The sequence below is a fragment of the Mus musculus genome, chromosome 3 (genome assembly GCF_000001635.26).
Source record: "Mus musculus strain C57BL/6J chromosome 3, GRCm38.p6 C57BL/6J".
NCBI lineage: Eukaryota > Metazoa > Chordata > Mammalia > Rodentia > Muridae > Mus > Mus musculus.
The window spans coordinates 55,500,183-55,527,181 of NC_000069.6; the positions used below are offsets into that span (position 1 = coordinate 55,500,183).

The 26,999-nt window shown below is 43.3% G+C and overlaps 1 protein-coding gene across 17 annotated transcripts in view; it reads left to right on the top strand.

The window, feature by feature from the left end:
* Dclk1 (doublecortin-like kinase 1) overlaps positions 1-26,999 on the top strand; it is a 296,766-nt gene that overhangs the window by 257,880 nt on the left and 11,887 nt on the right. For 9 of the 17 annotated variants that reach the window (XR_003954279.1, XM_017319447.2, NM_019978.4 and 6 more), the window contains 4 exons: positions 2,191-2,268; positions 2,627-2,723; positions 6,519-6,599; positions 16,691-16,804. Coding sequence is in view for 15 of the 17 variants with exons in the window: in XM_017319447.2 (XP_017174936.1) it covers positions 2,191-2,268; positions 2,627-2,723; positions 6,519-6,599; positions 16,691-16,804 (370 nt within the window). In the remaining 2 variants the exon portion in view is untranslated. Of the gene's footprint in view, positions 1-2,190; positions 2,269-2,626; positions 2,724-6,518; positions 6,600-16,690; positions 16,805-21,667; positions 21,742-26,999 lie in introns of all 17 variants that reach the window. The other 8 variants (XR_003954278.1, NM_001357469.1, NM_001357466.1 and 5 more) reach the window with 2 other exon arrangements.

A 26,999-nucleotide genomic window follows, 5' to 3' on the forward strand; every position in this document is an offset into this window, starting at 1 on the left:
CCCCCATACTTTAGAGCTTGCAAAAGGATACAAGTCATTAAAGAGCTGTCCCACTTGGACAGAATGAGCTCGCTCTCTCTCTCTCTCTCTCTCTCTCTCTCCACCACCCCTTTCTCTCACTTGTTCAGCAAATTTCCTTTGTCTTCCCAATGCCAATGACTGTCATTTTGTTTAAAGCTTACACTTGGTCTCTGCTAAAGGGCTAAGGTAAAACAGCTATTAACCATAAAATTTCTAATAAATGTCCAGATAAGTGGACAAACATACAGCAATAGTAATTAAATCACTTTTAAATATAAAAGAACCAGATACCATTGTATCCTGTAATAAAGTCACCTTGGTCATTTTTCTCACCTAGCTCTATGTCCTGACCCTATTTTAGTCATCTTAGAGAGCTACTACTCCTCTAAGGAAAACAAATGTCCTGAGCCTCTGAGGATTGGCCACTGGATATTTGCTGGTGCAGAATGAAATGAATGCCTCTGCCTTGGATTGGAAGGGGAGTGAGCTGTCATGCAGGTGCTGGGAACAGAACCTGGAAACCTCTGCAAAGCAGCCAGAGCTTTCAGTGCTAGTTTGCTTTGTTTCCCTTTTGCAGATAATAACATGTATGTGACGTCATTTTTACTTAACTTTTAAAAGTTAAAGTATGTGATGTTCCCCCTTCCCCTTCTTACCTCCAGACGGTCTCATTCCTCCATCCCCTCTGTAATTCATGGCCTCTATTTGTTATTATTACACACACACACATAATACACATAATATACTTAATATACATACACAACCTCTGATGGGTCAGTTTATTGTTGCTTGTAGGTATATGATTTCAGGGGTGCCCATTTGCTATTGGATAACCAAAGGATACTCACTCCTTGGAAAGACCAATTCTCTTTTCTCACATTTCAGTATTTCTTGTTTGCCTATGGCTCTTTGTCTAGAGCTGGGGCCACTTAAGATTTGTCTCTTCCCCATTACCCAGGTCTTGTTTAAGTAGCTGTATTGTTGAGGGTCATGGGTGAAGCTTCCTGATCAAACTCTAGGAGACTCACATAGCAGATTTCCTAGACCTCTGGCTCTTACACTCTCCCCCCCTTTCATGGTGTTATGGGAGCTTTGGATCTGGCTCTTACACTCTCCCCCCCTTTCATGGTGTTACGGGAGCTTTGGATCTGGCTCTTACACTCTCTCTCCCCCCTTTTCATGGTGTTACGGGAGCTTTGGATCTGGCTCTTACACTCTCCCCCCCTTTCATGGTGTTACGGGAGCTTTGGATCTGGCTCTTACACTCTCTCTCCCCCCTTTCATGGTGTTACGGGAGCTTTGGATCTGGCTCTTACACTCTCTCTCCCCCCTTTCATGGTGTTACGGGAGCTTTGGATCTGGCTCTTACACTCTCTCTCCCCCCTTTTCATGGTGTTACGGGAGCTTTGGATCTGGCTCTTACACTCTCTCTCCCCCCTTTTCATGGTGTTACGGGAGCTTTGGATCTGGCTCTTACACTCTCTCTCCCCCCTTTCATGGTGTTACGGGAGCTTTGGATCTGGCTCTTACACTCTCTCTCCCCCCTTTTCATGGTGTTACGGGAGCTTTGGACGCATGGTTTGTATAAGAATCCATTAGATCTGCTTATCCCATGACCTGTTGTTCTGTTCGTTTTGGCTGGTTGTGGTTTTCTGCAATGGTCTCTGTTTCCATTGCAAGAAGTGTCTTTGGTGAGAGGTAGACATAAGGACAAGTAATTAGAATGCAGTTAGGAATTGTTCTGATTTAGTTAAGTGGCAGTAATGGGTTCTCTCCTAGAGACATGGCCTCACTAGCCCTGGGTAGCTGGCATAATTTCCATCCTGTTGATCAGGCCTTAAATCCAATTAAAGAGCTGTTGGTTACCACTAAGATGGGCGTGCCACTGCTGCACCCTTAGGCTCTCTGGACAAGCGGATCATTGCTGTGCTTCATGGGCATCACAGGCAGGTAGGGCTGTTGGTTGCTTCCCTCCCTTGGCAGCTTGTACAACATACTCTCCAACCATTAAAGCACTCTTTGTTAGGGAAAGTGAGTCTTTAGTCTAGTTGTCAGATGTTTTAAAAGTTTGTTTGGTCTCTTTGGACTTGCAGCAGAAGTCATGCATTTTAGCTGCATAATTTGTCCTGGCTGACTTTGCTAACTCCAACATCACTTTTTTTTTTCCAGATATGGCCTCAAGGTGGACATCTGGGCAGCTGGCGTGATCACTTATATCCTGCTGTGTGGCTTCCCTCCGTTCCGTGGGTATGGGCAGCAATGTTTTATTGGGCACCAACAAATCAGGTCTCTATTCTCTGAGTGATCGATCTGCCCTTCTCACACGATGGAGCCTGCAGCAGCAGGCAACCCAAGAGCCCCACTTGGGATTCCCATTCTTTTTTCCATGATGTTTGCTAATTGACAAGCTTTCCATAAATCTTCCTCACATGGTTTTTAACCTCATTCTTTGTTAATTTACCAAAACAGTTTCATACTCTCATTTTCAGTGGCTTAAAAAACAGTACACTGTGCATTTTAAAGGTTCAAGAGCACTCTAGTGCACGAGGATGGCAGGGGTGGCTAAGCGGGCACTCACCCACGATTCTCTTGTTTGTCTGCACAGAAGTGGGGATGACCAGGAGGTGCTTTTTGACCAGATCTTGATGGGCCAAGTGGACTTTCCATCTCCGTATTGGGACAATGTGTCAGATTCTGCTAAGGTAAGAGTCTATTGCTGCCCTGTTCCTTGGAGCCTGGAGCCTTAATGGAAGTGTTACCTCTAATTGAATTATTATATACGAAGAGACTAATGTTAAGAGTGTGACATCGGGACACAGGCAGGTAGAATTACTGGTTTCCCAAGATTTCACAGACATAAGGGCTCAATCATTCCACAAACTGCTTGTCCTGGAGCCTCTACCCTTTTGCCAGTCCAGTATTTTTTTTTTTTTTTTTTTTTTTTTTTTGCATCTCCAGTTTTTACACAGGATCATTGTTTGCTTACAGGGGTTTTGATTGAATGTCACCCTCTCAGTGAAGCCTCTTCTGGCCACTTTTTTCAACTGCAGCCCTTAACTTTTACCTGGATCACCTAATCCTCTTTACCTTGTCCCCTGGCCTTGTCCTTCTCCTCTACTTTTCTGTGTTATGTACAATGTGTGCTCTTAGTCTCAACAAACAAACAATCAATCAAACCAGAATGCACACCCTCATGTCCCTCCTTCATATCATATAACTGTCCATCTATATCCATATACCTAAATAAACATATGTAGGTAGGAAATCAAGTCTTGCTTATGCAATTAATTTCCAAACTCTCCCACTAGAATGCAAATTCTCTGAGGGCTAGAATTTTTGTCCATTTTTACAAATCTTTTTTATGCATATGTGCGTTTGCCTGGAATTGGACTTGTGGTTGCTGGGAACTGAACCCAGGTCCTCTGCAAGAGCAGTCCGTGCTCTTAATCACTGAGCCATCTCTCCAAGCCACTGACTTCTGCCCATTTAGTTGCCATGTCATCAATTCCCACATCGTGTGATGTACTGGGTACATCAGTACACATCCAGGGGTCCAATGCATTCAGTAAATGAGCAGTGTATAAATCAGTGAATTAAGTGACTGATTAATCAGAGGGAGGAGAGCTCAGCCTCGGTCTCTCTTGCAATGACCAAAACGGACGTCATGGAGAGGCCATTGGTCAAGTCCAACCTTAGAGGAAGCCTAGGACTCAGAGGCAGGAGGAATGGAGCTTGTGCTTCTCCATCCCGAGAAACCAAGATCAGCTTCTGTATGGATAGTGGGCAGCGTTGCACAGCAGATGAGCTACAGAACAGCGTGGACCTGGACATGAAAACTGAACAAAGTGGTAACTTTGTACACATACATCATATTTTTTTAAAGTATCTTTGCATCTAAAAATGAATAATTTTAGCTGGCACGGTTAGTAGACCTAGGGTGGGCTGGGAGCAGGTATTTTCATCTCCAAATTTCAGATGTCGATAGATTGAACTGTCCTAATTTGAAAACTTCCAAAGCCAAGTGCAATAAAATCCGAAATTTGAGTGTCAACACATGTCATCCCAAATAGAAAATTCTGCACCTGTGACAGATTGGAGTCAAATACAGGCATGCTAAAAATACCATGGACAGATATTTTCAGGCTATTTACATAAGGTGCATATGAAACAGTTCAATTTTGTGTTTTGATTTATGTTCCATCCTCAAGATACCGTTATGTGCCCGAAAATACTGAAAAATTGAAACAAAAATCCAAACCCAAAAGGCATTTTGAGAAAGAGATGGTTAGCCTGACTCAAAGTGCTGACTTAAAATTCTTGAAAATTCAGTGTTGAAAACTTGGTCACTTTCTGGTCATTCAATGCATATGCCCTCTCTCTCTCTCTCTCTCTCTCTCTCTCTCTCTCTCTCTCTCTCTCTCTCTCCCTCTCTCTCTCTCTCTCTGTCCTTGGAGTTTCATTTAAAACTCCTCTCCTTAGACATTAGCTCTGTGTACTTAAAATGATGCTTGCTGGACACAGGCCTCTTATCTTCTTCCACCATGCCCCCTTGGACTTAGGGAAATATCAGTACTTGAGAGAAGTGTAAAAGGCAGGCCCCACAGTGACAGATCGGACTGACAAGCAAAGGCGTTCTCATGTATAAATATACTCTCACTATATAGCTCAAGCTGGCTCAGTCTAGACTACTCCTAGCTCAGACTTCTGAATGCAGGGATCCAGATATGTAGCAACACCCCAACATAGCCCTTCAGGAATACACTCAACTCTTCCAGCCAGTACTCTGTAGCCTAAGAGAGTGACAAGACCAACTCTAAGTCCTGTATAGAACCCAGAAAAAAGGCATCACACACATGCACACGCGTGCACGCACAAACACTACACACACACACACACACACACACACACACACACACACACTCACTCATCGGGCAGGTTAGGAAATGATTGAGGAAAGTAAAGGCAGACCTACCTCAGTAGGCATCCCATGTGGACATAGGGGACCGTATAACATTTATGTATCCCTATTTGTAATCCAAAGTGGACAGATGTACAACAAACTTATTGCTCCACCCAAAACTGTATCTCCAGAAAATATTTTTCCTACTTTACTAACTAGCTTTTGGCAATCCTCCCCCTCCATTCTTTTTCTTTAATCCTGAATTTGCTGCCTGGAAATTGCGGTGAGGCTCCATTTTTCCTTTAGTCCATCAAAGCAGAATCTTAAGTATTTTTTTAAATGTCTTATTTATTTTTATTTCATATGTATGGTTTGTCTGTGTGCAAGCATAAACATCTGATGTGTGCAGTGCTTATAGAGGTCAGAAGAGGGCATCGGGAGTTGTGAGCCATCCTGTGGGTGCTGGGAACTGAACCCTGGGTCCTTTGGATGCACAGCCAGTTCTCTTAACCACTGAACCATCTCTCCAGCTCCAAATTCATTATTTATTTTTAATGTGACTCCTAAGCAACTAAAGAATCTGGCTTTATGGGCGTGGTGGCGCACTCCTTTAATCCCAGCACTCTGGAGGCAGAGGCAGGCAGATTTCTGAGTTCGAGGCCAGCCTGGTCTTGCATATACTAGCAAGATTTTATCGAAAGGACCCAGATGTAGCTGTCTCTTGTGAGACTATGCCGGGGCCTAGCAAACACAGAAGTGGATGCTCACAGTCAGCTAATGGATGGATCACAGGGCTCCCAATGGAGGAGCTAGAGAAAGTACCCAAGGAGCTAAAGGGATCTTCAACCCTATAGGTGGAACAACATTATGAACTAACCAGTACCCCTGAGCTCTTGACTCTAGCTGCATATGTATCAAAAGATGGCCTAGTCGGCCATCACTGGAAAGAGAGGCCCATTGGACACGCAGACTTTGTGTGCCCCGGTACAGGGGAACGCCAGGGCCAAAGGGGGGGAGTGGGTGGGTAGGGGAGTGGGGGTGGGTGGGTAAGGGGGACTTTTGGTATAGCATTGGAAATGTAAATGAGCTAAATACCTAATAAAAAATGGAAAAAAAAAAAAAAAAAAAAAAAAAAAAACAAAGTGAATTCCAGGACAGCCAGGGCTACACAGAGAAACCCTGTCTGGAAAAAATACCACAAACAAACAAACAAAAAAAGAATCTGGCTTTAAACTAAAACATTCTAGTAAAAAGATGGAACACTGATTATTTAACATGAGTAATTTCTTTGCATCTAGAAGTATTTTGTGAAATTTACTTAAATATTTAGCAATATAAATATATCAAATAATTTTTCTAACCTGTATAAAAATATATCATGTAGATACCAATATAAACAAGAAGTATATTTGTGTTCCAAATTTGAAGGTGTGATCCAGCTAGTGGTGGGTAAGTGGAATGACATGATTTAGGTCGTGAACTTTCCCGAATGCGTTAACACACTTAGATAGCAAGCCTGAATTAGCCAACCCCCAGCTTCTCCCTCTGAGGTTGGATAAATAAAAACAAAAAACGAAGTCTAATGTTCCCCTCACAGGAGCTCATCAACATGATGCTGTTGGTTAACGTGGACCAGAGATTTTCAGCCGTGCAGGTCCTTGAGCATCCCTGGGTTAATGTAAGTGAACTTCTTTCCTGTATTCCCTGCCAACATTCCTTTAAAAATATATCTGCAGATGTCCTGATAGTACTGCCTCTTTCTTGAAGTGTCGTGTTTGGCTTGGTTCCCCTCTCTAAGTGTGCCAGGTCAGTTACAAACTCACCCATGTGTTCCATGAAGGCTTCTGATATGTCCATCTTACTCGCTTCCTGAAGAACTGCCTTCCAACTGGGAGGCAGACATGGCTGTGGTCCTGATCTCCTCCTGCCTCACAACGACTCTCTGTGGTAAGACAGCACAGATATTCTCAGTCAGTCTTGATACCAGAATGCAAGTAGCCCAAGGTTCTCTGCTCGAATCTGAGAGCTCGTCTCGGCACTGCTCAATCTCAAGTATGCTCACGCACCTAGGGGCCCTCTGATTTTCAAAGTGGTAGCATCGAGGCTCTGTGTTCCAAATCTCTTGAACAGTGCTTATAACAGCCTTTTAAGGGTCTGATGGTACTTTAGCAATGGGACTGTCCTCGAGAACAACCACAAAATTTTAACCCCGTATCTCTCTCCCAATGATTAGTAAGACCATTCTGGTAAGTCATAATGATTAGCATTCATAAAGGGCATAAGTTCAAGACTCTGTAGCACTGTTTAAGCATCCTGTATATATTAATCCATCATGTCCGTCATCACCACTTGGTGATTTTCTAACCCAAGTTACCATGGAGTCCCCAATCATAAATGGGGAAGCTCCATAATTAAGCTGGATGGTTCTTAGCTCCAACATCGAAAACAGATACAAATTTGTTCATAGAAGCAGGCATGACGCTAACAGAATCATTTGGTCACAAACACAGATTCTGTCAACCTCCTTACGGCCAGATGCAGCTCTAGGTTGAAGGCCACAAAACATTCCCATTGCTTTCTCTGAAGTGTCACCTAGGTGACATGCCACTTCCTTCTAAAGTAGTTACAGAGAACAAAGGCTTGATGGGAAATACACGCAGCAGGTGAGGTGGTCGTGCATGCTCGTACACCGCTTGAGATCTCACATATGCTGGAGCAGTTGATAGTCATGGACCAACCGTCCAGAACTTCCCATGTCTGGATGTAATTGTTCATACACTGTGATAATGCTATCTTTATAGAGCAGGAGAATTTTAGTGGATATAAGCATGTAAGGATGAGAACCAGGGTTTCTTTTAGGCCTTTTCATGTATCAAAGTCTCCAAAATATTTTGCAGATGTGAAGGTACTCAACTCCTCATCCCCAAAACAGTGAAGCAGGGCAGCTCCCACTCACAAAACCCGAGCTACCCTAACCTTTGTGTTTGCATCAGGATGCTAAACCAAACTTATCTCTTCCTACCAAGCAGGAAGGATGCGACGGCATCTTACTTGAGCCTGGTCACAAGCCTGCAAGATAGTGTTGTTGTTGTTGTTGTTGTTGTTGTTGTTATTTGACCCAATTCACAAATGAGAAGACTGAGTCCATGTTATATGATTTTTCCCAATGTAGCCCCACTTGGAGTTGAGACAGAATTAGTAGCCAAGCATCCCACACTTAAAACTCAAAGTCTGGAGAGTTCAGTATATCATGCTGTGTCTGCCCTCGCCGTGTAATAACTGAAAACACAGGGAATGTAACAGAGGAGTGCCATATGGCACTGACCTCGTAGTAATGTTACCTCAGGTCAGTTACCTGTTTAGACCAACTGGTCCAACTCAGCGACACACCTTCTCTCAGGCGTGTGAGAGGGAAGAGCTACAGGACGACTACAGGCTGTCTTGATGGTAGTAATTGATTTAGAATGATCTTTGTGGATTCATTTAACACCCTGATGCACCCATGATGCACCCAACTTACCAAATTACGTGTAAGACTTAGAAAAACTGAGCCTGATGACTACAGAGACTCAACAGTAAGATTCGAAGCATTGCCTTCTAAAGGAAAGAGGTTTTAGATGACAGGAGTCCTTTTAGATACCTAAGCATGTTTTCACTGTTTCTCAGACATGCCCTCCAAGAACTTTGTCTAACCCAACCAAACAGCTTTAGTCAGTGAGCAGGGCCGGGCCAGAAGATAGACAAGCCTCTATGGAAAAGGCTGGAGAGCTCAGACCCTCAGATGGGTCAGTGGTGGCAGACTGTGGGAATGGCCCACAAAATAACATTCCTTGTGAATGTTTGTATCTATGAGGGACTCTAGACACTGCTGGGAACAAGAGTCCTTACATTACGATTCCAAAGCACACACTAATAATAGTCCTAACCCTTCCAGGTAGATGCACAAAATCAAGACACCACTGGCTTTATCCTCTGCATGAGGCAGCTAGCACACTGTAGCACAGGCGGTCCCCTCAGCCACTGGGCTCACAGTTTCACACAAGCCCTGTGTCTGACCAGTCCCTTCCTCAGTTCTGAACCTCTGGACATCTGGGTTTCTGCTTCATTTCAATTTTTTTCTCTAAGATTCTGAAAACACATAAAACTTTTTAAAAGGCAAATATGACATCTAGATATAAAATAAGACACACTATCCCTCTATGCCATTCAAGTAAACTTGACATTCTAATGGGGCAAAATGCATATGGGTTTAAGAGAAACCTTTTTAAAGTTTGGTGTAAAAAAAATCGGCTTCACACTGAAATTATCTCTATAGAACAACTTAGTTGGAAACTACTTGTTTTCTTTGCTTCCAAACAATAAATTTTAACAGTGAGCTTTGGTAACCAGTGCTTAGCCTTGTTAAGGTCAACACACAAAAGACCAAGCCATCAAAATAAATGAATTAGGGATTTAAAGGGATATAAATTTAACAAGACATTTTGGATTTGGCAATCAGATTATATCTGGCCACCACGGAAAGTCTCTCCCCGAGGGGGCTAAAAGTAATAATAGTTATGTAAACCTTTTGGATGTCTGCAGAAAACATTTCCTGTGCTCTCATTAGTCTCGATTTTCTGTATTGCTTATATGATGACCTTCCACCTGGCCCACTTGAAATTGAAAAGGCAATTTCTAATGAAACAGAAACTAGAGCAAAAGGGCAGTTTATATGTATGTGTGTGTGTGTGTGTGTATGTCACCTATTTTAACCTTCGTTCTGGAGTGTCCTTTAAGCAAGTTCATGTTTATTTTTTTAATACATCCTAGATACCAACACTACCTTGCTCCTTAGTTTCTTGGGCCTGGAAAGTGTCATGGATGATGGATGGCTTATTACGGGGATCCACTGAGCCACAGGGACAAAGGCATCCTTGATATGAAACCTCTTGTGAGAAAGGAATGAAGGGAGCCTCATCCACCCTGGTGGCTTCAGTCAAATTTGTTTCTCTTCCCAAATCTCTTTTCTGCCAGAGAAAATAGATTGAGGGGAAATAAAATCACCCTGTCTACCCCTCTGGAGGCTAGGAAGAGAAGGTTTGGAACTGACGATCTGAAGTCCAGCCCTTAGGTACTTAGTTATTTTTACTGGATATGGTCTAGGTAGATGTAACAACTGAGTCATCTGTTGTCACGCAATGGTAAAATGAAAATGATGGTATGTGTTGGTACGTGGGTAGCCCCAAGCTCCTGAATGATTCTATTTATATGCCACAAGCTCCTTCTCAGTGATGTGTGTATTAGCAGCCCAGTGGATGCTGGCTTTGAAACAGCTGCAAAACGCCAACAGGAACGGTCTCGGCCAAGTTCATTCACCTCCTTGGACCCTCTATGACAGAGCCGCAGGATTCAGGCAGGCTTGCTATGTGACTCACAGGAGTCGCTGATAACATGTCTTGATCAGTTTAGGGATATGGAGCAGTCCCTTTCATTGAAATGAGGCTTTATTGACAAGTAGTGCAACTTGGGGGAAAGTTCAGACGACCAGAGACTTCCAAAGCAAAAATCTCTTATTTGTAACTAGGATCTAATGAGTCGTAGTATGTTTAAAATTTGCATTGCTTTCTTTGTCTTGTTGTTGTCTAATTTGCTAAGCCAACTTAGTCCATGCCATTTACCAAACACTCTCAGGTGCTGTCATTTTCTTAATTTACATTCTTCATTATTTTCTTGAGTTTAGTGATGAAAAAACAAAGGCAGAGAGACGTCAAAGCATGAAGCTCCATGGAGCCTGATCCAGGGTCCGATGACTGGCTATGCCTGTAGGCACCCATTGCTCTGTCACGGCCACTATGGAGGCCTTTCACAGCTCCCTGGTGATAGCACCAGACCAGCTTCCAGTCTCGATTCTAATGAAAGGACTGGCTTAAATAAGATAAGCTAGTGCTAGCACCAAGTGGAGACTTCTTATTTCTTCCTTAGCCTTTAAATTTAGTATTGCTTCCTTTATCTTACCTAATTATTCCTTTGGAAAGATAGTGCTGAGACAAGGTGCTTTAAAAACAAAAAGAACAAGAGAAAGAAGGAAAAAGAAGTCTAGATGATATCTTAGGAGAGTCCATGAGGACTAATAGGATTCCACCCTAGGCACACAGCAGTAGAGATGCCCTCCCCCTATTGTGCTGGTAGAATGGGTGATAAGAAGTAAGCTCCAGTGACATTGTAATTAAATGGGGAATAACTTATCTATATTCATAAATTACAAATGATGGCATGAAACTTCACTTCCACTTGGGCGTTTTCTGTTCTTACACCAAGTGCGGGTGAGAACCTCATACTCAAAGGATGCTGAATGCTGGAAGTCCTGGGGTCACGTGGGGCTGGGGACATTGACAAGAACAGTGGGCAATGTGCCGGGAGGTGAAATGCATCGGTTATTAAAGATCACGCTAATGAACCTGGGATTGTTTTACGTTAAATCAGAATATCCTCATAGTAAACTATGCAAGGCTTCGCTGCTTCTCATAAATCTACAGATATTTTTAATAATAGAGTCTGGCAATAAATGGACTGGAAACCAGATCTCTGACTCCAACCCAAAAGCCATGGGGAAGGCAGTTTTCTAACGCATGACCCTGACAAGCTTCCCCAAGGAAAGAGTGACTTCACATCCGAGCCCCCACCCCCTCCCCTCCCCGCAGCTCTTCCTCCGCAACCCTGAGAGAATGCAGACCAGGAGGTTAGCTCTCCTGCAGACAGCTGGGAGAGTTCATTTTCCATTTTGCAAACTAATTTTGTTCTTGTCAGTTGCAATGTTCTGCCAAGTGGTGGATGGGAGTTTCTAAATCAAAAACCACTAGCCTTAAACCACAGCCAGCCCGAGTCAAACTTCAGAAATGATTCCCAAACCAGAGCGTATGGTAATAATACTGCAGCTATTTGTAAAATACTGCCAGGTTTGTCACATCTAGAAAATTCATAGCACATTTTTTGGCACATAATCTATTGTAAGTAATAGTGATAAAGATGTATATATAAAAATGCATGTTTTTTAGTGAGTTCTATTTATTGCATTGATGCAAAGCAGTAAGTTAGCTAACTCCTACCATCAATCTATATGGCTCAGGTACACATCAGAGGCCTGGAAATCTGCTTCTTTATGTCTTGTAACCCTGATATACTCAAGGCCTTCAAAATTTTTATCAAGAAATGAGACAAACCTGTTGTCTGCAGTGTGTGTGAGAGAGAGAGAGAGAGAGAGAGAGAGACAGAGACAGAGACAGAGGCAGAGACAGAGACAGAGACAGAGACAGAGACAGAGACAGAGACAGAGACAGAGTCAGAGACAGAGACAGAATGTGTGGGAGTCTGTGTGTGGAAGTGTGGTGTGTGAATGTGTGGTGTGCGAATGTGCGATGTATGACTATGTGTGTGACTGTGTGCTTGTGTGCATGGTGTATGACTACATGAGCCTGTGTAAGTCCAAGTGTGTGCTATATGACTGTGTGTGAGTATGTGAGTGTGGTGTACGTGTTTGTGTATGTCTGCATGTGGGTATGAGTATGTAGTTTGCGTGAGGATGTGTGTGAGAGAATGGATGTGTATGTGGTGTGAGTGTGTATGTGCCTCCTTTAGCTGAGAGACTTTATCCATTGAAGAAATGTGCTAAGATTTACGAGATCCAGAGTGCCCCCGACAACCTGTGAGAGTCTGGTGCCTTTTGCTGCCTCCACATGAACTGATAGGATAGTCCCAATGAAGCTCAAACCTTCACTGAAATTTAAGGCTGAAAGCCCAAATCTCCAGCATCAGAAAAAGAGTCACTAGGCGACCTGACCAGAGATGAGAACCAGCATCGGGCTGGAGAGTGATAAAGGAGTGGAGTGCCTTTCCTCAAGCCCCTGCCTGGAGGTGGGGGGTCCTCATGAAGGAAAACCGGCAAAGCTGCTGGTAGCCCAGGGCATGGGCTGGATCTGTCTAGAGTCACATGATGGCTGCATTTATTGAATCACTTTGGTCTTTCTTGTACTTAAGCTATTAAACACAACCCATGCCAGTGGGATCCGCACTGTTGGCAAGGCACAGCTTCCATTTCATGCAGGGTCAGCCAGGTCCTTCTGGCACTATCCAGTGTGTCCTTTGATCCTGGAGCCCTGGCCCTAATAGGCGAATATTCCATGCCGTAGGTGAAGGGATGCCCATTCTCCTCTTAACATAGAAGTTTCTAATGATGCCCTAAAGAACCATTCCCCTGATGTGCTCACCACCCCTCTTACTGACCTCAAAACTCCTCCTCAGGCTTGCTTTTGGCCTGCCCAAGTATCCTCTGGTTTCTTCTGCCCCAAAGTGAACTCACATTTTACCTCACTACTATGTGACTTTCGTCTTGGAAAATGCAACTCATTGAATATTTGCACTAAACTAACTTGGCATCTAGGTACAAAGGACCCCATGCAAATGATGTCCTCTATTGATGGAGTGTGGTTTGGTAGAAAGAAGGCTCCAGACATGGTTCAGTGTTGACTTAATCTTGAGCAAATGATGTCCCCACTATGAGCCTCAGTGTGTTCATCTTCAGAGGGCACTGATAATGCCTATACTGGGCACTAGTCTGGGGATAAAGGGAATCAAGTCTGTGTTGTCAGCATAGAGCCACCGGTAATTAACCCTTCCTTTACCGTCCTCTGCCTGCCTTTTCCTGGTAACCCACCTCCCCCTACATCTCAACCGTGTGCATTCTGCCCTTGTCTCAGCTTTCCTGAGAGAACAATATTGTCCTTATTTGGAAGTTCCTCTTACCTTCTACCTTCCACCCATGTTCCTTCCCTCTGTCTGCCTCCTTTCCTTTCTCCTCTAGCTTGTACTATGACTACAAGTTTCTTTGACCTAAATTTGCTTCCTCAACACAGTTTCTCAACCTGTCTCATAGTGGAAAGGTCATTATCAAATGCTTTGCCTGAGGTGGCCTGGAACTGTAGCAAGACACAGGTAGCATATATGTACACTATTACAAGAAATGTGACAGAACCTCACAAAACATCATGTATGAGAGTGGTCCCTTTAATTCAAGAAGAAGCTCCAATGAGGCCAGAGACATGATGCTAATATTGGTAAGACTTTCCATTTCATTCCATGCCTTGTGAGATGTGTAAAGAATTTCTCAAAAATTCTAACCTAGGCTCCAAGGATGATTCACTGCCTTAAATTTCAGGCACCATTTTCATAATACAGTGTTGGAAGTGGCATTTATCCACACCACTGAATTTGTTTAAGGTAAAATGTGTTTAAGAGTCCAGGCCACGTATTTGTTAACATCATCCAACCACATCGTAGAGTTAAAAACTAGAAAGTGAACTACCAAGACATCTGAGTGGGAGGCAGCTCAGTGCTCACACGTCTTACACTACACCAGTCTCATGAAGACCATGGCTGGGGGTAGAGACTTGACTCAGTGGTTCAGAGCACTTTCCCCTCCTGCAGAGGGCCTGCGTTTATTTCACTGCTATCACACTGCAGCTAACAACCATCTATAACTCTAGTTCCAGGGAATTCTGACACCCTCTTCTGGCCTCCACAGGCTCTGCACACATTTGGTGCACATAGGTATACACAGATAAAACACCCACACACATAAAATAAACCTTTAACAAAAGGGAGGCACTGCTCTTTTGTATTTTGAGACTATGCTCCTAATTGCTTTGGACAAGGTTCTTCTATTTTCTCTTTCCTACACCACTATCCTTCTGAATAAACTCTTATCTAGAGATAACCCAAGTGACTCATTGACTTGGCAGGCAATAGCTTACCACTTGGACACACTGTGCACCAAAATATCACCTTCTCTCCTTCCTGCATACTGTCTTAAAGACCAGCTCAGATACATTCCCCATGAGCAATTTTCTAAGACTGTTCACAGTGGGGCAATATGATCTCATTCCTCTCTACCACATTGGGATTTCCCATCCAGCCTTGGAGCTAGCTGCCTTGTGACTATACTTTCTTATTGTGTTGGTTTGTTCCCTGTACTGTCACAGCATGCATTTCTCCCCACTCCACCCCTCCGTTAGCACACAGGCTTCAAGCAGACAGAGGTCATTCCTCTCTCCCATAGCCTGGCATCCCCAACATAGCTCTCAACATAGTAGGTATTTCGCCCATCCGTCTTTCTGCCACTTCCCCAAGAATTCTGCCATTTCAGCATTTATTTCTGGCTCATGCCATAAAATGGGATCACCTTTCCCTCTGCAGTGTTGGAAACTCTTCCTCCAGATTTGGTCCCAATTAAAAATAGACATATTCGTTAATTCCTTCCTCCGGCCATTAATGTTCATTGTAACATGAATGGCTACTGTGCATAGGTCAAGAGAACCAAGTGCTTGCATTAATGATTACAGAATACTTGCAAAGGCGATACAGCACAGTAATAATGAATAGGAGTGTACATAGATAATAGATAGGTCAGATAGATATACTATGGTGGACTAATAAGATAGCTTGATGCCAGAAAACACAAGATAAAAGATACTGGAGACCTAATGAAAAGCCATGGATTATGCTTAAATGGGGGAAATGTCTTACAACAGGTCATTTGGACTTAGGTCTTCAAGAAAAGGAGAGTCCAGAGTCTCAAAGAACCAGACCCATGCATATTTCTACTTAGTATCATTTCCTACACTAACCAGTAAAACCTTGGTCCTATCTAGACATGTAGTGAATACCCACTAGATAAATGAATGACAGATGCTGAGAGGGGGAGCAGACCCCATGTGGAGACAGTGGTTCATGCAGGAAGCATGCATGTCATGCTTGGGGAACAGCGGGGGGGATAGCAGGGGACAGAGGGGGACAGTGGGTTTCTTTTTCTGGACAGAAACAAGAAATGATGTGTAAAGTGAGGAGGGGAAAGAAAAAATAACATCAGGGAATGAAAGCAGACATCTCTCTCAGGTTTGGATTTTTCCAGATAATAAGACACACCCTATTGTCTGTCCATTCATCTACTGATATAATTATTTATTAACTGTGCGGTGTGTGCTCAGGCACTGTGCTGAGACCCAAGGATCCAATGGGGACTAAAGCACGGTCTCTGCTTTCAAAGGTCACACAGCCTTTGGCCAGTCGTGAACTAGTAAGTGGCGAGGCATACTTACATCCCTGGCCACCGTTCCCAAGGCAGCAGAAGTTTTAGCTAAAAGGAGCTTTAACATGGACTGTGTCATAATGGCAGAGTCATAATTGCAGATGATCTGAAGGCAGTAAAGAGGATTTAAAACTTAGGGAATAACTTTTTGCCCAGAGGGTTGTCTGGGATTTTAGAATGGCCAATTAAACAGCTGGGGGGGGGGGGGGAGTTTATTTATGACCATGCATGAAAGCAGGTCTGCTGGTCTCCTTAGCTTTGGATCTAAATAATGGACTAGGAGGGAGAGGAAGACATACTAACTTTTGGGGACTTGGGGGTGGCCATATTATCTTTTCCTTAAACATAGAGCCAAGGTTGAAAATAGATTTTATTAGTAACCTGAAGAGTTTATGTTTGGAGACAAACCTCCAAGGGTTTGATGGTATAGGGTCAGCAATGAAAATGCAGACAGAAAAAGGAAGGTAGTGAATGGGGTGGGGGAGGGGTTGCCGTTGATGACAGCTTCCTGAAGAAAATCTTGGTTGATTGGTCTCTGACCTCTTCCAAGTCTAAGACCCCGACCTGATTCAGAGATTCGGACCTCACTTCCCAGGATCTCACTTTCACCTTTTTTTTTTTCTTTCTTTCTCGCCCTTTTTATCCTCTAGGATGATGGTCTCCCAGAAAATGAGCATCAGCTGTCAGTAGCTGGCAAAATCAAGAAGCATTTCAACACAGGCCCCAAGCCGAGCAGCACTGCAGCAGGAGTTTCTGTAATAGCAGTAAGCATCTGAAATATCCACCTCTAACTTTTAAAAGCAGCCCTCCCCCTTGAGACAGGCATCCCCGGGAGATTCCTCCCAGAGACAGCCTAGTGGGTCATTTCTTCAGACAGCAATGGAGGGTGTGTGTGTGAGGGTTGTTTCCCTGGGTGCCTCATTATCCAATACCTCCAGGGTATCTAGCAGCATATATTAATTTCATGATTTATTATTTTAAAGAAAAAAAAACCCTCTCTCCCCAGACTGGACTCTCTTGACTCCCAGGTAAAGCGTCCAGCGTCTTTTTGATAAAACTTGGAAGGACAAGGAAGCTGAGAGGGAGGAAACGTAGCAGAGTCAGGTTGGAGCAATGTAGGCATGTACGCCAAATCTAGAGGAAAGCCAAAACAGAACAGAAAGTAAACACTGATTTTCAGAGAGAGAGAGCGAATCGCAGGAACGCCCAGCGAAGTCACAAGGTTTTGCTCCTTAGAAATTTGTTTAGTTGACAACGTTTATCATTTACCGTTTTATTTGATGAGGGGGCCCTGAAATTTTTTTTTCCTGCTCTACACACGCAGGCATACACTATACGTAATCTGATAGCTTCTCTAACAGAGATTAAATTGGTCTGAGAAACACTAAAACCTCAAACTTCCTGGTGTTAAATTCTAGAGTGCACATATATCAACGTCTCACGTAACTTGAGTTTTAAACAATTTCCTCTTTAGCCAGAGTATGTACGCCTTAGCAGCACACTCAGTGTGAGACCCACTTGGGCTGTTTCTTTCCCTTTTCTCAACAAAGAACTTGAGGCAGAACGATAAGGGGATCCTGGGAGAGATTTCACGCTGCGGACAGCCGTGCTGCTCCGCTCATGCGCAGTGTGCAATTGGTCAATCCTTGATACCGGTGTCTCGGTGTTCTGATTTTCTTCCTGGTTTTGATGAAAGGGACCACTTTGAAGCAGGTCTCCATTAGTAGCTGTCTGGCAGGGGCTTCCTCACTTTGCAAGAGGCACGGAAACGTGCTTGCTCTTGCTGTTGGAATCTCACAGTCCTCCAGGGACCTTTTTCAGTACATTGTGGGTGATGACACATGGGTAAACTGACGGTTATCCATAGAATGTAAACTCTTTGGGATGTTCCTCAGCAACGCTGAGGTTTTACACACTCATGTTGTTCTTTTAGCCTCTCTTTATCTCTTTCCAAAACTCAGTGGGGAAAAATATCAACTGCCCTCCATGTTTTCCAGGATGTCGGCATTCTTTGTCATCAGCTAACATCCATCACGAATTTTTGCAAGCCTCTATCTCTCGGGAAAACACGGCTAAAACAAAGTTCTATTTTCTTAGGTCTGGATATTCCAAAAGATTTAGCCCCAGTGGGCCACCATTTTGGAATGAGTGGTCAACACCAAATGCCCACAAAAAGGAATGTTTCTCTGCTCCCTTTGGAGCTCATGGCTGCTACAGAGAATGTTTTTCCCACCTGGGCCATTTTTTCCCCATAATTTCATTTTAATTGGTCTTTGGTTAAGTTTGCTTTAGCTGTTCAGTAACGGTTTGTTTAAAGCATTCTGAGAGTCCTGTAATGACTATGGATAGAGACTTCTGCGTGATTTTCCAGTTAGCACAGGATACATCTTTGAGGGCAAATCCTATTTTAATTAGACACTGATAAATTCTGAAACCAAATATTTACGAATTTCTTATAACTTCATCAAAACCTCTCAACAGAATATCAGTGGTCATCGACACGTTTTCTAAGCATCAGGACTTTACCATTTTGAATGCAATCGTTTTTCTTTTGTTTTTGTTTGTTTTGCTCCTGGCCCTGTACACACTGCTGACCTAGAACTCACTATGTAGTCCCTGCTGGCTTCATTCAAACTTGAAGCAACCTTCCTGTCTCAGTCTCCTGAGTGTGGCTCACTGTACCCAGCATGAATGCTATTTTGGATACAGAGGTCTCAGTTTGTCTCTGACATATTTTCCACGGCAGTCAAGCCCCCCCTGTAACTCTAAATTGCACATGAGTTCAGTGAGTCTTTAAGTCGCTTTAGGCATTACACAGCACTTCGGTATAATCTTTATGTTAACCCCTGTCAATCACATCTCAAGTATGAAAAATATCAATGTCAGAAGAAAGGGTCTGCAATGCCTCTTCTCCAGGATGCATTTCCCACACCAGCATGTGCTTTCTACGAGGACTCCTGCGAAGCTTCCAGGCGTGGGGCGGAGCTGGGAATTAGAAGCTGACCAATATGACTGCCTTGCTTTCAACTTTCAGAATAACACTGGCAAATTCCATAAACTTGTTTCTGATCCTAAGTATAAAGACTACTAGTAGCAGTTTTATCACAAGGAAAAAAAAAACCCCTATCATTAAATAATCTTCCCTTTCAAACTCTTGAGTATGACTACAAAGCAGTACTCTTTTGTGAGACAGGACTTTAGTGGAAGGTGAAATAAATACCTTTTATAAATGGTATAGTCTACAGAGGCCACTTGACAATTTAATAATTCTGGTTTTATTCCCCCATGATAAGAATGTCTTCAACAAATATAACATGGTGATTACTTCTGTTTGATGAATTAAAGTAAAAAATAAGTTTCCTTCAAGCAGATTTTCCCCCTCTGAGCAAATGTATGTTCCTGGGAGGCTGAGGCTATGAAATTGACTTTAAATTGACTTTATCTTACATAGTTTTTTTAAAATTATGTGCACTCCTGGAATTTTTTTAAAAAATTAGATTGGAGTATCAGTTTGTAGATTTTTTTTTCCTTTTCCTTTTCTGGAAACAAATAGGTATGGCATTGGTCTCTATGCGGGATTTGTCTTTCTTTAGTGAGAAATCTACCTGGCACAAAGTAGCAATGGTTATAAAGGAGTTTATGGCATACTCTGTTTCTTGAGAGACACAAGAACAAAGGTGCCTATGGGCTCAGCAAGCACTCTCTGCTCACAAGTGCCATTCCTGAAACACAGGAGACCCCCTGGTCTGAACCACGTGATCTTGTTCGTGTTGCCCCCTCTGCTGCCTTCTTTCTCATTCCAAACATTATTGAGACCAAAAGAAGGCTACAAGATGGCTTCATACAAAGGCTCCACAAGGGTCCCAAGTTGGCTGGGAGAGTAATTATCAACTGGAGCTCTTGGGAGTCATCGGGCTGTTCTGAAAGGAGGGAGGTTGATGGAGCGTCATTGAGTCGGGTAGTGTGGTCAGTGGAGCATCCGAGGCTGTGCATGAAACTGAGATAGATATTCTGTCTCTAAGGTTTCCATTGTCCTGCCAGCTTTCATAGCAGTTGGGCAAGTGGTGGTGGGGGGAGGGAGAGAGAGAGAGAGAGAGAGAGAGAGAGAGAGAGAGGAAACAAAAGGTTATTAAAATACAGTGTATAGACACGAAGTGGAATTAGAGATGACATTCTAACGGTGGCCTCTCTGAGAGCGGAGGGGGGAGGGGCATGATTAGATTTGTGCAGCTTGATGAAAAACCCATGACTAAGATGCCACTTTCAATTTTTTTCCCCATTTAATGCTGTTTATTGTTTTAGTTGATAATTTTCCTAATGCTTTAACATTGTCCTTTTGAATTTTGCTCATGCAAATAGAGCATTTCAGTCTAATTGAACAAATCCATACTAATCAGCTAGTAATTGTGGTACTGGAAAGCCGGGTTCAATAGCCCTTGCTTCCTGCTCTCTGGCAGTCTGCCTGTAGATGGCACTAGAGAACTAGTAACTGGTCGCCCTCTCTGTGGCCAACCTACCACCTTCCAGAGAGCAAGGGTGCTACAATTTTCTTTTCATAAAAGAAAAGAAATGATACATTTTTGAAGATTAAAACCTCATGTTGCTTTCTCCAAACGCTAGGATAGCCTAGTTTCCAATCAGAACACCGAATCTCAGAGTGGTTCCTAGTTTAAACGCCTAGGACCCTGGCGTGTTTTTGAAATGCCTTTTGTGCATTAGAAGTAGAATCTGTCAGGAGCGTCAAATCAGTGAGACACTTGAAAAGACTCCAGAATCTCTCTTCCGAAGCAAGGTGCATCCTCGGTGGGCAGAACAGGGCTCAGGCAAGCAGCAGGGCTTAGGAGTTGAGGCTTTTATTCCCAGGTAGCCAAAAGCTAACATCTTATTCCAGAATGGACAGTAGTGGGAACTTAACCTGTGTAGTATTTACTGTGTCTTTTGTTAATGCTAAGCACTTAACTGTACATACATGCTTTTTAATGTACATGGAAAGCTTTTCTGTGTTTCTATTTCATTTTATTTTCCCAGAGAAACTAAATCTTCTTTAGTTCAGGAGTATTATTAGATAGATAGATAGATAGATAGATAGGCAGACAGATAGACAGATAGACGTAGATGTAGATATAGGTCAACTCTCTCTTAAATCTAAATGCTTATGATTTTTGCCTCATTCCTTTCCTCTTTTGTTTCATAATTATAAAGCTGAAACAAAAAATGAGTTTAAGCCTACTGGATCTTACTGGGAGGGTGTTCAATCTCTGTATTCACAGTGACTAACAATGATTTCAGTTTAACCATATATTTTCTACTGTATAACAAAAGGAGAGGTGTTTACATATCTTTTGAAATTGAGGGCATGGTTAAATGTATAAACATTAAAAAACCTGATTGACAGACAAGTCTACCCTATGAAATTGGCATTCAGGATACTCGTAAGGGTCCTGTGTTTCTTTATTTTTATTTTACTTTCAATGTGCAGATTATGTTATTAGCTAGCTGCTCTGCAGGAAAGGCCCCATCACTGTGTGTGCGTGCGTACGTACGTAGTTAATGAAGAGCGTGGACTGGAGTCTTAATTCTGGAACACAATGTTGATCCACTGAGTTGCCCCATTTCTCTCTGCTCAGCTGGACCACGGGTTTACCATCAAGAGATCAGGGTCTTTGGACTACTACCAACAACCAGGAATGTATTGGATAAGGTATGAGATGGTGCAGCTCAACAGTCAGTGTTTCCATGGCAACGTGCTGGCAGTCTCCATTTACCAGTTCCTTCAGTGGATAAACATGTTTTTGATTTGTTACCCAGTCCATATGCTGCTTTATCGGTTTCATTTTAATCTTGATTGAGATGCCACACCCCCTCATTCCTTTTTTTCACCCATTCTTCACACTGACATTTGCCGGCTTTCTTTCCATCGCACATGCTCAGTATCGATTTCCCCTTACGGTTAAAAGGACAGTATATTCCGTGCTGATGCCAAAGCCTTTGCCTGTTGTTGCTGATTGCAGCAATGATGTTTCCAGTGCTCTCCTGCCCTGTAATAAATGGAACTACAGCAGCACTTCAGTGTGTGTTCTATAGAAGTATATACTGTCATTTTAAAGTTACCCAGCCCAGCCTTAACCTTCTCAGACGGTGAGACAATGCATTTACACCTTAGCAGTAGAAATGCCTCCCAATACAGCGGGCTACAGAATGCATTGTGTGTGTCAGTAAGCTTGTGTTTTCAAGTTCTCCACCTTTTCGTTTTGTTTCTGTTTTACCGTTCCCTTCCCCCTCCCTCTATGTACTAGCTCCTGCATGAATTTACTTTCTGAATTTTGTAACTGTCAGATTCTTTAGTTGGCTTCTCTGCTTGAGCAAGGGGGTCGATGGGAAGTGTGACTTTGTTTAACCAGCTTATGAATTCTGTCCCCTCGTTTCCGATTCCAGTCAATGGCGCTGGCGTCTCCTGCCAGGGGCATTGTGTGTGTATCTCTCTAGAGTTACCCACAAGCGTGATGGCTTGCGATGGTTTGAGACATGAACTCTGAGAAGTTCTAGGGAACTTCTCTTCACCTTAATGTCTCCAAAATGATCTCCAGGTAAAAGCTCCATGTTATAGCACTCACCAAGGAAAAAGCACCCCGAGCTTTGGCATTTGTTTTTCAAATAATAGAGTCTGTTGGTTGGCGCAGCACAGTATCTGCCTGACACCATTTCATGGATCAGACTGCCAAGTTTTACCACAAAAAAATTATATATATATATATGTTCATGTGTATATAGATACATATATACTTTATATATTATAATACATATACATTTCCCCTTTGATTATTGCTCCTAATTATTTTTTATAATTAGGGTCTCAAAACAAAGGGCTTAGAAAAGCAGAATATTCAGACAAATAACCAAAATCATGATCAAAGTCATGATCGTTTCTAGGTCTGCTTATAATAGGAAAACACCCTGGCTCGGTGAGAGGATTTCCCAGAAAGGGATCTTTGTGCCTTCAGGATTGGTCCAAGGGAGGGGATCCCACATCTAGTGTTTCATTTACCTAAGCAAATTAGCTCTGGGGGAGGGGGAGTTAATTATGATTCGCCTGCACACAGACCCAGCTTTTGACTTTCCAGCACTGAAGAGAGTGCAGCAGGGTACACAGTTCACAAATGCTGATCTCCCCAGTGGACCGCCCATGCTGTGCACACTCAGTGCCCTTTCCAGTGCCCTTTCAGGGCCTTTCCGGAGTGTGGCTTTGTGCCAGGGGCAAAGGCTAAGCAGAAGTCTACCTGTGGTGATTAGCCTTGCTCCCTTTCATACTTTATGCAAATCGAGCCGTAGTGGTGGATGCAGCCTTTCTTACCCTGTGTGTCCTGTCCTGGGGCGGATCAGCCAGACGTCTACATGTAGAATTGATAGATGGTGAAAAACAGGCCTCAAGTGTGTCTAATTACATCTGGACTTATTTGTATTCTTTTTGTTTTTTTTTTTTAAAGCATCCATAAATTCATCTAATCTCAGAAAAAGGAACATTCTGAGGAATTACAAAACTTATAGAATTAAGGGTAGAAGCAAAGTGTCAAGTAAACACAATAATTAATACACGTGATCCAGTATTAAAAAGACTAACTGCAAGCCTAGCGACAGTCCCCATCGGCAGACAAAATGACACATCCCTGAGTAACGGGCGGGAGCAGATGGGAGATTATCTCTTTCTTCTTCCACACATAAACCGCTCTGCTTTCCAGCTGGGGGCAGTAACAACAATGTTTATAGTTACTGCTGCACTAAACAGCGTACACAGTATGTAAAGCTAAACTGGAGACATGACACTAAAATCTCATTGCCGTCTATGCTTAATTAGGAAGTTTTATAATGCCATTTAGCCCCAGAATGAACACGCTCTCCTCGCTGATCACAAATGCTTCCCTTTTATCTCCACGGAAGTGGGAGCATTCATTTACCCACAGTGGCAGGCCAACTCCTCAATATAAACAATCGTTGACGGCAGAGGACCCCAGTCCCAGCGCTTGTGTTTGTAAGTGCTTGTGGCTGTTCACACTGTTCTGGGCAGAGTACTCCTGGGTCCCACTTGCACTTACAAAGTATCTCACATGAGGGTGTCAGCTGCTAAAACCGGCTCCTTGCAGTGCCCCAAATCAGTGAGGACTTCTTAATAGACATTTTATCGATCATGGAGACATGATGGGATGGAGGGGGGGTGTCCATTTTCTTCTTTCTCTTTTTCATGCCCCTGATTCTTTCTCAGCAACTCTGCTTTCTACCTACAGCCAGGGCTGCATTTTCTGGCTGGCCCATTTATCCAGGAGGCCTTACCACCCAAAGCCCAAGCCCACAAGCTCGCTGGGCTATTCCATGCCCCCTGAGGCCTGAAACATTGCTTCTCCCTGCTGCAAGTCACAAGAAAACACACCCTGCTCTAAACCTCCCTCCCCGCTGCCAAAGTGGGTCTAGTTGCATCATTTCTACCTCTCTCAAGTGCAGATGTCCCCCGTGGCCCATATCATGGCCGAGAACACGCAGAAGAGACTTCTGCATCTGAAGTATATGCAGACCATCAGGACCGTGACCAAAATGAACTAACTTGGTTAATAAAAACAGAACCAGCCAAACAAACAAACAAACACAGGAGGCCAGTCCTTTGAAAATGCTAAATAGGATGAAGCATGGAGGTGAAACAGGACAAAACTGGTTGGGTTCCCAGGCATGACATGACTAAAATGTGCATACTGGTTTCAAGCCCCTCCTGAAACAGTGAGTAATGAGGCAAACCCTGGCAGCCAGGCGCTGGCTTTGGGAGGCTATTAAATGCCGTCATGCTTGGCTGTTAAAAGGAACGGAGTCTATTAAGTGTATCTTGCTGGGTGCAGTTTGAAAGAGGTGTCCCTATTGAAGCCAGATAGTGCCCTCAGCACACTGAGATCTCTGCCCAAGGAGGCCTGCTTTGTGGCCAGTTGCTTTGACCTTGTGCTGAGTGCCAGAGGCTGCCAGAGGCAAGCAGATAGCATGGGATTGACCGCTCCTTCTAGCTCCCATCGCAACCCCTGGCTTCTTCTGTAACAAGGGGGGTGGGGGTGGGGTGGGGGGGGTGAGTTTAGAGCATCCAGCAAGTCACAGACAAATTTCAAAACCAGTCAAACTTTGGTGACACTTTTGGCTTCCAGAGGACAGTGAGCATTGGGTCCAGCAGTTGTCCCTTAATGTCCCCTGAGTGATGGCTCAGGCCAGGTTCAGAAACCCCAGAGCACTTGATAGCTATTGCTGTGGCAAAAAAAGTCAGGAATAGCTGAGAGTGGTAGTACATGCCTTTGATCCCAGCACGTGAGAGGCAGAGGCAGGTGGATCGCTATGAGTTTGGGTCCAGTTTGGTCTATGTAGCAAAATCCAGACCAGCCAGGACTCTACAGTAAACCTTGCCTCAAGAAAAAAAATAATAATAAGTTAAAAATATATAAATGAAGCACAGGAGAACCACCTGGGCATATTTCACCCAGCCACACCGCTGGCTGTTTCCTTTTGATTTTGTTTCATTTGGTTTTCAGAAGCCTCTTGTGAGAGAATTTCAACATCATATATATGCCTTTCTGTAACTTCAACATGTATCTAGAAATAAGAGAAAACCACGAAGCCTAAGTCCTCTCCCAAGTGGTATGAATTGAAAAGAGAGTCTATTCCTTTCTCTGGGGTTCTGGACAATTCAGTATCTGCTAAATACTCTTTGGTAGCTATTTGTACTTCACTGTCCTTCTTTTAAACTTTTTTTTAAAAAGCCTCAGTGATGTTTAAAATGTTGTCCTTGAGAAGAGGATTTGCATGCTGCAACACATGAGTGGAGCCTAGCCTTCTTCCTGTTTTAATTTTAAAGTTTTATTAGAATACAGCTACATCCACTCATTGTCATGTTGTCTGTGGCTCCTTACGCCCTATTGTGATAAGCTGTATCAGAGAACCATAGCCTGAAACCCAAAACTTGCCTATTTGGCCTGTTGCAAAGTTTCCTCACCCCTGTGTTTAAGGGTGAAGGCTAGTTCTAAATTAAGAGCACCATCTATTAAAAATGCAAATTTCATGAGAATAAGGATGGGACTTATTTAAAGTGGTATTTTTGCCAAAGTAAAAGTGAATAGTTGAACTCAAAAGAAGAAATTTTGAGGTTGAATGTGTGTTGTTCCCCCCCGCCCCCCGCCCATGGTTATATAAAAGGAAGAGTTGGGGTAACCAGACAACATCTAAGATAGTCTGTAGGTTTTCATTTTTAACAACCCAGGAATAAATAAGCCTTTTGGCTCAGCTAAAATTGTACTTGCAGTAAAACCACCCAGCCTGTGACACAGCTGTGAGACTTAGTTTATGTTTTTAAATTTTTACAGATTTGCCTAGGCTAAGCCCTGCCTGTGGGGATTGACTGGCTCACTACTATGATGAGGGGCAGCCACCTGGCTGTTCAGTTTCTCTTCCATAAGGAAACCAGGGGCTGCAGAGCAGATGAAGGAAGTATATTCAGCCTCCGGAAGCCTGATACTAACACCCTGCAAGGGCCACCACTGTAACTCCGCTGGAGGCTAGGAAGGTGACAGAGCCAGGCTGGTTGAGACCCTTTTAAACATTTAATCTCAAAGTCCTGTGTCGGATCAAGATAGCTAGCATAGAAGCACACAGTCAGCCTTCCCAGGAAAGCAGGCCATGATATCTCAGAGAGTCACCTTGAGGAAGTCACATGGAAGACTGGTTCTATCCTGGTGCAAGCCTCTTTTTTGCCATTTTAAGGGTGACTTTTACTCTCGTGAAAATCCACACTGTGTCTCCAGGAACTCTGGCAAGGCCCCCAAACGACACAACAGCCAAACAAAATAGAACCGCACTAACCATGACAATAAACACAATGAAACGAAGAGGGATACCAGGATCGATTTGTTAGTTTAATTTTAATGGCAAGCAAATTATAACTTA